The sequence below is a fragment of the Arvicola amphibius genome, chromosome 3 (genome assembly GCF_903992535.2).
Source record: "Arvicola amphibius chromosome 3, mArvAmp1.2, whole genome shotgun sequence".
Classification (NCBI taxonomy): domain Eukaryota; kingdom Metazoa; phylum Chordata; class Mammalia; order Rodentia; family Cricetidae; genus Arvicola; species Arvicola amphibius.
This window is the reverse complement of record NC_052049.1, coordinates 101,125,600-101,140,061: the sequence shown is the minus strand read 5'-3', so window position 1 is coordinate 101,140,061 and position 14,462 is coordinate 101,125,600. Positions and strand designations below refer to the sequence as shown.

At 45.5% G+C, this 14,462-nt stretch overlaps 1 protein-coding gene across 3 annotated transcripts in view; it reads right to left on the bottom strand.

Moving 5' to 3' along the window:
* Positions 1 to 216: 216 nt before the first annotated feature.
* Ets1 (ETS proto-oncogene 1, transcription factor) overlaps positions 217 to 14,462 on the bottom strand; it is a 123,180-nt gene continuing 108,934 nt past the window's right edge. For all 3 annotated transcript variants that reach the window (XM_038321670.1, XM_038321671.1, XM_038321672.1), the window contains 2 exons: positions 5,272 to 5,390; positions 217 to 3,855 (listed from right to left, as the gene is read on the bottom strand). In XM_038321670.1, the coding sequence (XP_038177598.1) occupies positions 3,640 to 3,855; positions 5,272 to 5,390 (335 nt within the window). In that variant the 3' untranslated portion in view covers positions 217 to 3,639. The remainder of the gene's footprint in view (positions 3,856 to 5,271; positions 5,391 to 14,462) is intronic.

The window sequence follows — 14,462 nt, the reverse complement described above, 5'->3', positions numbered from 1 at the left end:
AAAAAGAGGAAATAAACAATAAAGGTAATCACTGGGACACAAAGACCATGCCCCCATCTCTCTAACCTTTCATTAGTCAATCTTTATCTAAAATGATCCCAGGCTGCAGGTCCTGGGGAACTAAACTGTATTTCTTCTCTGCTTTTCTCTGGTTGATTACTGTCTCCTAATTTTCCCATGATGTAGACAGGAAAGAATCAAGCCAGAGCCACCTCATTATGAATGAATTTCTTTGTTTCTTTAATTTCACACAGTTTAAAATACAATATGAAATCAGGCTACAGTATATAAAAAACTTTCCAGCAAAATGATGTGCCAGCATCAGCTACTAAAAGAAACAAACAAAAAACTCCCCCATAAGAATTTTATTTGCATTTGTTTAAAAAAAAACATATAAGACACTCACACCGCTACATCTCTAAGCTACCTCAGTTCTGATTGTTAAAAAGCACCTGCTTTTCCTTTTTTTAAATCTTGCTTTTAAATTTCAGCATTTAAAAAATATAAATTATATGAAAATACAAGTTGGAAAATAGTCAAACACAATATAACATCTTTTTACCCCAATAATTCTCAGCTTTAAAAAAAAAGTATTCTTAAAAAAATTCAATAACTGAGGCAGTGTTCCTGATAGAGATAATTTCATTTTATCATATATACTTCATATATGTATGTGTATACATATATTTGTGGTTCCTTGAAACGTCTTTGGAATGTTTGTAAGAGTTCAACAAATTTATATAGACCCCAACAGAGGAAGCAGCATGCACAGCATGACTAGAAGAGAGAGGTGTGATTTCACCACGAAGGTTAATGCTTTACAACCCAGAGTGCTGGTCTCCAAAGTGAGGAAGAGTGCCTCTGATCTAGAAATGCTTCCACCAATCTCCACGGCCACAAAACCGGAGCTCCACGTAGAGAGCCCCCCTTCTCCCGGACTCTGAGGCAAAAGCCACACATAGGTTAAAGCATGTCTCTGGGAAAACGAGAGCGTCGCCCAGCTCGATCAGATTTCTTCCCCCTCCCTCTGAAGTGAACGTGTTTTTTCAAGAGCATCAATGCAACAAGGCTGCTCCATTTCCAGTGTATACAAACCACCCACCACTCTTCCTGGGATGGTCTCTGGCCTCTGGACAGAAGGAGAAAAAGCATCGGGCCAGATGGACAACAAAGCTGTCTGACTAATATACTATCTACAGATCCTGAAAATGGTGGGCCTAGGGAGAAAGGGCATCGTGGCAAGTCAGCGAGCTGAGAGCGCAAGGGGGCACTTTCTCCTCTCATCTGCCATAGGGACTGCAGGCATTAGACTCACAGAAGGGGAGCTCTCAGCATGGATTGAATAGGGAAGGAGGATCACTTGGGAAAGGGGTTATTTAAAGCCCTGTGGCAAACAGCAAGCAATGATATTGGCCCTGGCGGTACTCCTTCACCATTAGAGAAACGTGGACAGACTTAAGTAGAAAAGTCAGTATTATTTCAGTTGCAGTTTTACACAAGTGCATACACACACACACACACACACACACACACACACACACACACACACACTGCCAGTGCCCAACAAAGATCACATAATATAAAACAATGTAATCCAAATGATCCCACCTAATACTCCCTGAGCAGCTCTTTAATATTTTTGAGAGCTTCATTAAGGCACCTGCATCTGTAAGATTAAAATATATAGCTGGGATGTTTTGCCTTCACCTCCCTGTGTGGAAGCTCCAATCAATCAGTACAGAACACCCATGGACAAGAGTTATGCTCTTAGTAATTCAGGGTCTGCGAGAGAATCTTGGAGTCTTCAAATCTCATGAAGATGATACAAGGTAGTTACAACTTGCATTTTCTTAGCGAAATCCCCAAAAGGAATGAGATGGAGAAAGATGGAGATGCCCATGTCAATTGCCTTTTTTTTCTGTCATAGGCATCTACTATCATGTCTTAACCAGGCAAGTATCCAGTGGAAGGGATTCTAAGGTTACCAGGCATTTTTTCTTGTTTTGTTTTACCCCCCAATACCTTCTTTCCAGGTCTCCCCTCCCAACTGGCAGGAAGATGACTGCCTCAATTACCTCTTTGTATTTAAGCTTTGAGGGAACCACAAGCATATCTAAATATCATGGACCACCTTATTCTCCTCCCCAAGCTCCTTCCCTTACATTTTTCACCATAAGTCATTCTTCTAATCTGCAGCTGACCTTCACTTGCCTTCTGCCAGGGTAACAGGCCAAGCTCCAGGTTCCAGCACTCTCTACCACTTCCTCTGCGTGCAGCCTCACCTGAAGTCCTACCGGACAAGCTCCTATTCTTCAAAGGAAAGCCTCTTCCCAAAGGAGGCCAAGTTACGTGCTTCTGAAATTCGCTCTGGCTTTCCATGACCTCTGGGCCTACCAAGTTTGTACTCTTTGATTCATGCCGTGATATCTGAAATCACACTTTTACTCGCCCATCAGAAAGTATTATATTCCACTCTACTGAACAATGAGGTTGGGGCAGGAGAGGGCTACAATGTGGGGTGCTAAAAAAATAAGACATAGAGAAGAAATTATAGAGTGTTCATTTGGGATGGCTTACTTAAGGCCTGAGGGGTAATGCCCATGCAAACAGCTTTTATTCTGAGTCATCTATGCTTCAGGTAGAGAGCTAATCCAAAACCAGGTTAATCTCCCTCCTTCGATTTCCTTTCCAAGACCTTTAACAGTGTTCCTATGTTGACAACAGTCCCAAAATACATTCAGTGCAAAGACTTAATGCCCCTTAACTAACTCTAAGCCCAAAGCCTGACAGTCCTTTAAATGACAAGTAAAGGGACGTGAAGATGTGATACAAACTGCAGGTAGAATTCACATGCTCCCGAATCGGCATTCATTTCCCTTAGCTGTAAGTCAGGTGAGTTTGGGGTCTCCGAGCTCAGCACAGAGCTTTGACTTGTCCGATGGGGTCTATATAAACGGTTGCCTTTCACTGTGACAGAATCCTCAGCCAGCAAATCAGAACAAACTCACAATACTGCAATACTGAGACCACCTTAGAGCTTAAGACAATTTTTTAAGAAAAAAAAAAATACTGGCACAAAATTTAATAAAATAAACTTTAACACGAAGAAAACAGTTTCGGTCCCCTCCACTGAAGTCCATCTTTGTTTCAAAAAGTAGAAAGGTTAATAATTCTTGTTTTTAGTAATCCCCTGAAGAAAATGTTTTCATCCCACCCTCCAATTTGATTGGTTTTCATCAATCCCATTACTCATGATGTGACCATGTCCTCCTGCTTTTAGATCCATAAGTCAAGGTGGACTTTTTTTTCTTGACTTGTTTTTAATGACTGGACACATTAGTTTCTTCCTCCTGCGGGCCAGGTCCATCACACTTCTAAGAAGACCTTTTCCTCTCTCCTGGAAAATCTGTTCAGGAGCTTCTTGACCCACCCACCCCGGAGGTCTTCACTTCCTCTCTCCAGCCTCACCCATGGCCAATGGAATACAGCTGCAGCTCCCTTAGCTCCCACCCCTGAATGTGAAAAATGAGTTCTGGAAAATAAAACACAGAATAACAACGAAAAATTAAGAGTCCAGCCAACGCAGTTGTTTTTTTTTAAAAGGTCTCAGCAGGGTGCCCCCAGTCTCTTCTGTGTCCATCACTCGTCAGCATCTGGCTTCACGTCCAGCATGGCGTGCAGCTCCTCAGGGGTGTATCCCAGCAGGCTCTGCAGGTCACAGACGAAGCGATACACGTAGCGCTTACCCGCCGTCTTGTGGATGATATTTTTGTCATAATAGTAGCGAAGGCCACGGCTCAGTTTCTCATAATTCATCTTAGGTTTGTTTTTCCTCTTTCCCCATCTCCTGGCCACCTGAAATAAAATTGAATTAAATGGAAGTAGGTCAAAGTCTGTAAGGCGATACCAGAATACAGTGAATATTCCTCTACACCTCTACCATGATTCATGATGGCCAAATAAAACGCTCAGAAATTTGTGTGTGTCCAGAGCTCTGGGTGAGTCCCTCTGAACCCCACTTGCCTTCTCAAAGCAGGCCTGCCCGCAGCTCCACACTACAAAAAATATTTTTCATTGTTCACAGTAACTGTACGTGGAACTGTACACTAAGGGGTCATGGAAATTCAGAGTATTTCAGCAAAATGTAGATAGTGCAAAGCCACATTTTAACACAGCTATGCATTGTATAATGATCAGATCAGGTTAAATGGCGTGTCTTTAAACCTCAGCTACTTACTGTTACTTTCTGGGGACCATTCAGAAGAACCCCCATCAGTTACTCTGAAATCGCTGATGAATGTTCCAAAGCCACCCTACAATACTGCAGTAGCTCTGAGTTACTTGGAACAGCATCCTTGGCTTCAGTGGCCACTGTCCCTCTAACCCCTTCCCTCCCCCCTGCTTGTGCTCTGATAATCACTATTTTATTCTCTACTTCTATGGGACCCCGCAATTCTGCTTCTAAATATAAGTGAGACTATGTGCTGTCTCTTTGAGCCCAGCGTATTCCTCTTAATAAAATGTTGTCCCCATTCCATACACATTACCGCTGTAAAATTTCTAAGTTCTAGTTTCCACGTGCTAGACTCAATTTAATTATTTAAACTGATAAAAAAAAAACATGGTGGCTCTAAACTCCTATGGGATAAGGTTAAAATACTTGATTTGGAAGGCAAAAGAACAGCCAAAAGACAGACATCCTTCTGCCCACATTATAAGTAGGTGTCGTTAATTTGAAAGCACAAAACTGGACAGGAAGCTGTGGAGGAAAGGGCAGAGTTGCCACCCCTGCATCCACCAGCAAAAAGCATCCTTTCTGTACCTGGGTAAAAATTTCTTATATCTGCTAGAAAAAGATCTCATCTCTCAGAGCCATTAATTTTTGGCATTGGAATGGAGTGAGGCACAGACCGACCACTTACTATGCACTCTGGGACAAAGGATGCCAAGAGCCTGAAGTGCCACTCACATCCCCAGAGCCAGCAACCAGGAGGAGAGTTGGCCTACTGACACTGACAAAGGGCCAACCAGACACCAGAAATTTATATGCATATCAGCTTGTCCCAGAAAGCAAATGGACAGTGGGCACACTTTCTGTTCTGTCAATGATGGAACTGAAGCTCAGGCAGGCCGCATCATTCCTTCGCGGGCACACAAGCAGCAAGAAGCAGCAGAGCTGAGCTTGTCATCCAGGCCCAGAGGATCACAAGCCCAGGGTTTTCTCTCTCTCCCAGTTCCTCAGTCCGGGATTCCCGGTTACTCATTCCTTACCTCATCTGGGTCGGAAAGCTTGAATTCCCAGCCGTCTCCTGTCCAGCTGATGAAAGACTGACAAGACTTATCAGTGAGTAATTCCAGAAGGAACTGCCACAGCTGGATAGGCCCGCTGCCTGGAAGCACAAGGCACGGGGAATCATTACCAACACCCTCAAGGCCCACAGCAGCAGCCCCTGCTCCCCCCCTCCGGCACAGCAGCCCCAGATCCCTCCCCTCAGCCTGTCTAGACAGGAGAAAACTGAGGCAAGGCACAGCACAAACACTGGACCAAGTACTCTGGGCTCAGAAAAAGTGAGAATCTTCCTTCCAAAAGAAACGAGGAAAATTACATAAGATAATCTATCACTTGCCAGTTTTTTTTTTTTTTAAAAAATTAATTTCAGGGTCTTTCCATTGCTATGCAAATGCTGGGAAAAAATATTGTCGGTTTTCAAAGATGTTCTAAGGAGGTATAATCTTTGCTGCCTGTTGGTTTATTTGGCTTCCGAGAGGTACTCACTATGTAGCCCTGGCTGGCCTGTCACTTGTTATGTAGACCAGACTGACCTCTGCCTCCTTGGTGGTATTACTAAAGGTGTGCACCACCACGTCTGGCAGGGAGTATTTTATGTGCCTTTAAACACTAAGGCGTTACATTTGACTTAGAAAAGTCTTTGCCAGTGCCAGGCAGAAGTGAAAGCTCAGAGGCATTTTCCAGAGCAGGGCCTTCTGGCCCTGCCCTGTAATGAAGAAGGATCGTCTCTATGTTTTCATCCTCTCACAAGGACTGAGCACTTGGTGCGCTTCAGTCATGATGGTTTTCTCTGCCACTGCTCCACCCCTGCTACTTCCGGGCCAGGACTCAGAAAGGAATGCATTGCCACCACGTGAGGAATTAGCTTGCCACCCAGGGGATCCCCAGAGGTCAGATGAGGACGGCCCTGTATTGTTTACAGGGTTTCTCTTCAAAGGTTCAGCTCTCATTATACCCCTCCCCCCACCTAACTCTGGAAGGCCTAGTCTACCCTAACAGTCAAAAATCTCCTATTCTAAAGGATTTAGATTATTTTTCTATTATGAAACGAGAAGAAATTAATCCTAACTAATTTATCAGTATGGCTAGATAGAAAATTATAGGTTTAAGTGTCAAAACCTAAAATGTCTATACTGCACTTTATGACATTAATATTCTAATACCCAAACTTAATTTTTTTTAAATGTGTCTACTCCAAAATAAACTCAAAATCAACAGGAAACAGACTTTAGAATTGTCTCCATCAAAAAAAAAAAGGAAAGTCCTTTATGCCCTATGAGGCTCACTTCTTCCTCCATCTTAAACTCCTTCAAGGTATGCTCAGAGACAGTTGCCCCACACTGGCCCAGAGTGGGGCTCAGGCAGCCCTTCTGATTCTAAGCTACTGGTACTCCGGAGACTGACGTGACTTTGCTCCAAAGTCAGATTCAATACCAGGACAGCTTTTCTCAACAGCACAGAAGAAAGCGTATAGGGCCAGACACCAACAGGTGTAACGGAAAGAGCTCAGTTTCTCCTTAGCACACACACAAGCTGCATGTGCTAAATGAACCAGCTCTTCCTCACCACACTGAAGCCATCTTGCAAGACACATAGCTAGGAATAAAAGGATTCAGCATTGCCTTCCAAGCAAATGAATTATCTGAAGAAACAAGCCAGAGTGCTGTAAACCTTCACTCACTCCACATCTACCTGCTTGTACAAATCCACATAGGATACAACTCAGATACATGCTCAGATTCCTTGGGAGTCGAGCTACGTCAGCAGCCACTGGCAAATGAGAGACCCGCTGAGATGCCCTTCTCAGTGACCTAGGAGCTACGAAAGCTCTTGAGAAATGGACTATAATAGTCCTGATGTCAATTGTAAGTTCCCTAGTGATGCTCAGTCATCTTATACAACCACTAGTATCCCCGAGAGATGGATACAGAGAAGCGGACATCAGAGTTCTTTGATTACTGTGCATCAACACTACAGACCTCAGATACAAGAAAATGCCTGATGAAACACTACGGGGAGCCACGCAGTTCACTGCAGTTTGCACGACACTGGACACGGCTATGCTTTACCGTCTGCTGTTGAATCCTCAGTGGCTCTAGCTGCTGTCATTAGTCTGCTGGTTTCTATTACTTTTCAACAGAAAGAAAACCTAATATACAGGATGGCTATCTAACTTGCAGATGAGAAATAGAAGGCCTAAGTCAAGACCTCAGATTCTTCAATACGTTGCCCAAACCAAAAGCCGTGGACCTAACTAGACTGACTGCCCGGTTGCAGTGACCCAAGTGCTAAATGGATCTGGCTTCCAGGAGCCACCTTCCTGGCCTCCCACCAGAGTCACAGAACTCTTGAGAGACACACCACCTACTAACTTGAGTACCCACCCCAATAAGTAATGTTGCCAGCCCCTCCAGGGCCTTGCAGGGGCTAAGGTATACAGTAGTAGAACTTCTCTCACATTATCTTAAAAATCTCTCAGAGAGAAGCTGAATATCAAGCTGAGGAGAGTGATGGAGAGATGGAAAGACCTAGAAAGATCCTAGTCATTGACAGGGCCTAGCAAACATCTGCAGGTCCTACAGAGAAAGGCTCGGGAGTACAGCAAAGTCCCTCCCCTTGAGTCTGGAACAGAAAAGGGGACTTCAGTTCATATAATCAGTACCAGCCCAGGGAACAGAAGCAGCTATTTTCCTGCAGTTTTACCTAAAGTCCAATGCCAACGCGCTCCCTAATACAGCCTATGCGCATCTGCCCACAGATGGCTGAATATGGCTGAGGACATGGGAATCCTGGCTGGAGAAGATTTTTTTTTTTTTCTCACTGTGAGTTTTCCTATGTTCAGAGGGAACACAAAAATGTGAATTCTGGGCACTGGTAACCGGAGTCCTAGTATTGTCTGCTCTTGAGGTCTTCTATTCCATATCCACCAAAAAGAAGGGATGCAAGCAGGTGCCTAAGGAGAGGGAGGCACTTGGATGGGAAGAAATATCTCTGGTTCCATCACAAGACAGCTGAGAGAGCAGCCATGTCAGCTCAAGCCTCATTCCGGGGATTCTTGCAGAAAACCCAGGTTAGCCGATGCATGCCTTCTGACAGCCCACAGGCATTTAGGTGTGGGCTAATGCCTAGGTACAGCAAGGCATACCTGTGTGTGAGCCCAGCACTCAGGAGGCGCAATCAGGACAAGTGAGAGTTCAAGGCCACCCTGGTCTACACAGCAAGACTCCTCCCCTACCCATGCAAAAGAGGGGGATAGGAACTTACACTGTTGTACCCAACGAGACAATTCTTCAAACTACACTTCCCCTCTGGTGCCATTTCGCTGACTTCTACACATCTCCCCTCTGCTGGAGAAAGGGCACAGCGCCGTGGCTTGGCAGTTTTCTCAGCCCTCAGCGGTGCCACCAGGACCTGGTTCCTACAGCAAGGCATCGGCCTCACTCACTTCACTTCTGGAGGGAAAACTGGGTTCACGAGGAGGTGCAAACATAAAGGCAGCTCTGGGGTTACAATGCTTACTGGCTCTGCATATCTGCCAGTCGCATCACATCCAAGTCCACACCCCAGACTCATGAATGAGACTTGCAGTCCCTGCTACAGGTCTCCTGAGGACATTTCTGGGCTGCTTAGCATAGACCTGTTCACACCCTCAGCTTCCAGACGCCATCCTTTGCCCTTGCTCCAGCATGCTCTGAAATTTCAAAGCCTCCTCAATTTTCCCTTCACCTTCCCCTCCCGATCCCAGCTCCATCCCCCTCCTCAAATGGATTGTAGCCCCAGCGAACCTCTGTCCCCCCCAGAGCAGAAACGGGTACTAAGAATAGTGCCAGTCATGGGAAAGGGAGCTCACATGTTAAATGTGACTCACAATGGCAGGCCTGTCTGGGGCCCCAAGGCAGTCAACGGCACCCTTCACCATGCTACCCTGCGGTGTCACACATCAGGAATCCAGTGGCATCACTGGGAAAGTATGCTGCTTCTGTGGAGCTCGGAGCCACAACAACAGAGGGGTCCCTGTTAGAAGGAGGTTCCAAGGCGGGGCATGAAGGAGTCCGGCACACACATAAACCCACGGCCCGGCTCCCATCTTGCTCCCATCTCCCAAGTTGACTTCATAGCCCCTGTTCTGCCTTCTTCCAGCCACCCAAGTTAGGGAATTTCCTCTAACTGCTTTTCCTTCTCAGTCTCAAGACGAGAGGGAAATTCTTATGCAATGCTGGCAGTCCTAATTTGCAAAGCATGATCCAGACTTGGAAGAAGCACATGGAGGGGCCTGGGCAAGTGGACAAAGAACACCAAGCATGCTGCCCTCCCTTCAGGGGACCCTAGAGAGGCCACAAATCAGAAGCAGCTTCACATAAATTCCTGTTCATTTTGAGTCCTATTTGATTACTTTGTCATTATCTAGGAATGGGAAGGTCCACCACCTGTGTCGAGGACTGGTTACTGACATCACCTGCTTTTTGGTCACTGATTCTGAGGCTAACAACTGAAGTAAGCTAGAAGTATACTTTATTAACGTGTGTGCCTGTGCACATGTGCACACATGTGCCAGCTTGTTGGTTGAGATTTGCTGTTTGTTTTCAGCTATTGATGTTTACAGAATTGAGAACTAAGCTTAGGCCCCTGCACATGCTAGGCAAGTATGCTAAGACTGAGCCATGCCCTCAACTATGCACTTACTCATCTACTTATGTATGTATGTGTGTCCTTTGAGAAAGGCTCTCACTAAAATTGTCCTAAAACTTACAATCTCCCTGCCCCGTCCTCTGAGAAGCTGAATGTCATTGTCATTCCTTTGGTTCTCTAGGTTTGCAGGAACCTCAAAGCTGGCAAAGGGGAGGAGGACTGGACTTCAGCTTCTTCTACCCTTTCCTCATTCCTCCGTCAACCATAGTTCACGGCTATCACCCGTGCCCTAGGCTAACACAGGACAGTGGAGTTCATACAGATGAAGTCAACATTAGACAGCTGTTGTCCTGGCAGACTGCTAATATTGTCACTGTGATTTCTTTTTATGTGTGTGGAGAGTGTTGCACATGTGTGTGCAAGTATATGTGGAGGGTGGGAGACAACCTCAGGTACCACACTCAGTGAAGCCATCCATTTCCTTCGAGGCAGGGTCTGCACTGCTTGAGAGCTCACCCAGTAGGCTAGACTAGCGGGCCAGAGAGCTCCATGGTTCATTCTGTCTTCTCCTCCCCAGCACTGATATTTCAAATGTGTATCAACATGCCATGGTTTTTAGGTAGGTGCTATCTAGATAGGGATCAAACTCAGTTCTTCATGTATAGGAAGCAAGCACGTTACCAACTGAGCCACCTGCCCATCTCCCCAGCCACTTACACTATGGTTCCTAACACCAAGACTTGATGGTTTTCTCAAGGTCCATCTCTCTCTCATCATTGGAAAATGTGCTCCCAGGAAAGTCCCTGTTCCCAATCCTGAAGTCTAGGACAGCACCTCATCAGCACACACCTCCCAGCCATCAACTCTAGCAATGTGTTTCATCAAATGCCTCCAGTTTTGTTTCCTTATGTTTGTGGTACATCAACATTTAATGGGTGGCTTTACCAACATCACTGTCCTCAGGGAAGAGAAAGGAAGGAAGGAAAGAAGGAAGAAGGGAGGGAAGGAGGGAGGGAGAGAGGGAGGAAAGGAGAAGGAGGAGAGAGGGTAGGCATGGGAGGGAGAGAGAGAGAGAGAGAGAGAGAGAGAGAGAGAGAGAGAGCACGCAAAGCAAAGCATACAGGTTTGAAAGGTATCTAAAGGCCTCTCTCTATTAAATTATATTTAGGACCAAAATATGGGTGACACCCAGTTATGTTGCATCAACATGCTCCTAAAATAAAGCGACCGCACCTCTTGTCCTTAGGGGGTTCATGCTGCTCTAAGAAGTTGAAGGCCTTTAGTTCTACTCTGAAATTCAAATTGAATACCTCAGTGTGGGTAGGATGGCATATTTATTTTAACCTATGAAACTCTCATGGTTGATCACCCTTGCAACGGGGCTGACTCTACCCTGAGAGCACATATCTGCCAGGTGGCCCTAAAACAGCGAAGAGAGCCTGGCTGGCCCCTCCCTTCCAGCCAGGTGTCTCTGCCCACAGCCAACGGTGACAGCAAAAACAGAACACTGGAGTCCGGAAATGACCCGTCTGCTCAGCACACCCTCCCTTTTTATACCCCCAAGGAGCACCTGTCTCCGAGGTAGGGTGCGTGACGCCAGAGTCTCATACACCCTTCTAAGTCACAGACAATACCAGAAGCTTACTGTTTCCATTAAGTCATGGTGCTCAGGAGCCAGTTACATAGAAATCATCCAACAGATTCTTGCTGTGATTAGACAGAGGCTGCACAAGGCTGCAGACTGAACTGCACAAGGTTCTGTTTGAGGATGATAGTGCTCTCTGGTTTGGAGCTATAGGCCAGGAAAGAACTTTGAATGGAAAGAGCAAAGATGATTCGATACTCCAGCTCAGTTTTATGCCTAGAGCTGTCGCCTCCTGCTTCACCTACACCTTCCTGGTGCCACGGTCCTGTCCCACCTCACTTCTAACAAGACCCAAATACAGTATATTTTACAGCCTGCCCAAAATGCCATGGTTGAAGTCCCCGCTATCCTATACTCTATAAATATGTTCCTGTGTTGACACCTAGGAACTCAAGAGTAATGAACAGAATATGAGCTTGAAGAGACCATTAACGCTATATTTGATAAACAAAATGATGAAAAAGAATCCAGAGACCTGCATCAATTTATTGCTGAGATAACCAGCATCTAACAACGGAAAGAAGTTGGAAAATCGTTCTCAGATTTTGAGTGTCCAGTTCAGGCCCATCATGTCTGTGCCCCGCCCCACCCCCACACATACACATTGCCACTCCCATAGAAGGAGTATTTCAAAAAACTTAAAAAAATATTATACGGCAGGCAATGAAGGACTGAGAAGTGACAGCATCCTAGAAAAACCAAACATACGTACACACATAAATGTCATATATATTAAATATGATATATGTATATGTATATATGCACACCACCTCTAGGGAAGCCGCCATAGGGAGTGACCCCTACAGATCTTTGATTTTACTTCTTCCTGATTCAAATGGAATCTAATGCAAAACAAACTCTCTGGGCTTTGTTTTCCTGTTCTTAAAATGGAAATAGAAATTCCTGCTTGCCTTTAACTTACAGATATATAAATCAAGCCTTTATTAGAGAGACGTGGTGGGGGAGTAAGGAAAAGAGCAAGCTCACTAAGGAATCAACCTCAGAATGGAGCAAACTGGGAAGAATAGGAAGCAACACTGGGATCATACAGAAAAGTATAAGACAGCAGAAAAGGTATTTGTAAAAACAGGATTTTCAGAGAAATCACTGTAAACTTCCAAGATAAAGTTTAATAATGCTTCCATGAATGAAATCAACCTTTCATGTGGCAACTTTGAAAAAGCAGAAACTCTGAGTTTTTTTTCAAAAAGTCAATCATATAAATACAATTTTTAAAATACTTTAACAGAATAACCACTGAAGATTTTTTTTTAAGTTCAGGATGAGACTGAAACCCTTCCTCTAATTAAAAATTGGTACACACCAGAAGAGGCGTCAGAGCGAAATGCTTTACAAGTGAAAACATTACAAGCCATTCCGGCATGGGGAAAGCTGGGTCTCACACTGACCGAGAGCTTTTTCCCCAATCATTCATGCTCTGGCCTAAACCCCTGCCACCTTAACCCAGTGTTCCCACAAACACCATCCACCAGCACTAACTGAGAAGTGGAGCACCCTGTCTAGCCACCAAGGCCTAGGCAAGCTGGCCACCAAGTGCAGTGGGCAGCGACTGGCCAGCTGGGCTTCCCCACCTGGCACAGGTTTCAGTGAGACTCCCTGGGCTATCTGCCGTGGGCTGCAGAAGGCAGTTACACATTTGTAATGCGTGATGAAAGGCCTGCTCTGTACACCTGCAGGTGTTCAAGTGTCCCCAAGTAGGGGCAGCAGCAGGTGGCACAGGACTGCTCCATTCTCTTAAAGGGGCTACCTCCATTTAAATCAGTGGTTCTCAACCTTCCAAAACCAAGCTGTTTAGTAGATTTGAACAGCTTGATACAGCTTCTCATGGGTGGTGAACCCCAATCATTAACTTATTCCGTTGCTACTTCATACGGGTAATTTTGGTACTGTTATGAATCATAACATAAATACTTGACATGCGACCCCTGGGGGGTCGCGCCCCACAGGCTGGAAACTGCTGATTTCGACGCAGCCACCTCTTACCTCTAAGCTCACCACAGAGCTGTCAAGGCCCTGCAGCCTACTTGCACGTGAGCTTGCACAGCCAGTCAGTGAGCCTCAAGTCAGGAAGTGGGTTTCCTTATAGCCTTTTCCTCCCGGTGTTTTCTAGGGAACCGGCCTTTTAAGAAGCTACCAGAGAGGGCTCAGGCTAAGATCAGTGCTAGGAAGAGAACTGTGTTCTAAACTAACGGACTATTTCTTTTCCTAACCTATGTAAACACTTTAAAGCGAACACCTTGCTCTGAGTACCTAGGTAAGCAACGAAAAGAAAGACAGGTTGGATGCTTAGGGGTATGAGCCTGGGCCTCCAGACTTGAAGAGTAACTCTGAAGTCTGGGACTGATTTAACTCTGGGGGTGGGGGGAGGTTACCCTGCATCTTCCAAATGAAGAACGTTGTCAGTCTGGCCTGCTGTAACTCTTGGGAAGGCATTAGACCCTAAGTGAGCACTGGTGTGTTCTAGCTCTTATGAGCCCTCAGAGAGCAACTAATTTCTGAACATGTTTCAAGTGCAGGGCATTGTGGCTTGACTAGAACATGAGACAGAATATTAACAGCAGCGCGAGATAAAACCCTCTTAGCTCACCATAATGCAGTAAGCTGAAAGTGTCCTGCCTACGCCTTTGAAGAACTGGGGCCAGAGAAGGAGCCTGAAGAGGCCTTCCCAAGAAACTGCCCCACCCACTCCGAATGTCAAACTCCTCCACATGGCTTGTGTCCTGCCAGCCTCTTAAACTTGGGTCCTACCCTCCTCTCAGAATCTAAACTTTCGATTTCAGTCATCCTAGGAGAACTTTCACTCTCTTTATCTATCAGGCAGATGTGAGTCACACCACCGGGTTAATTACAGCCAACATTCTACTCAGAACCCCAAAG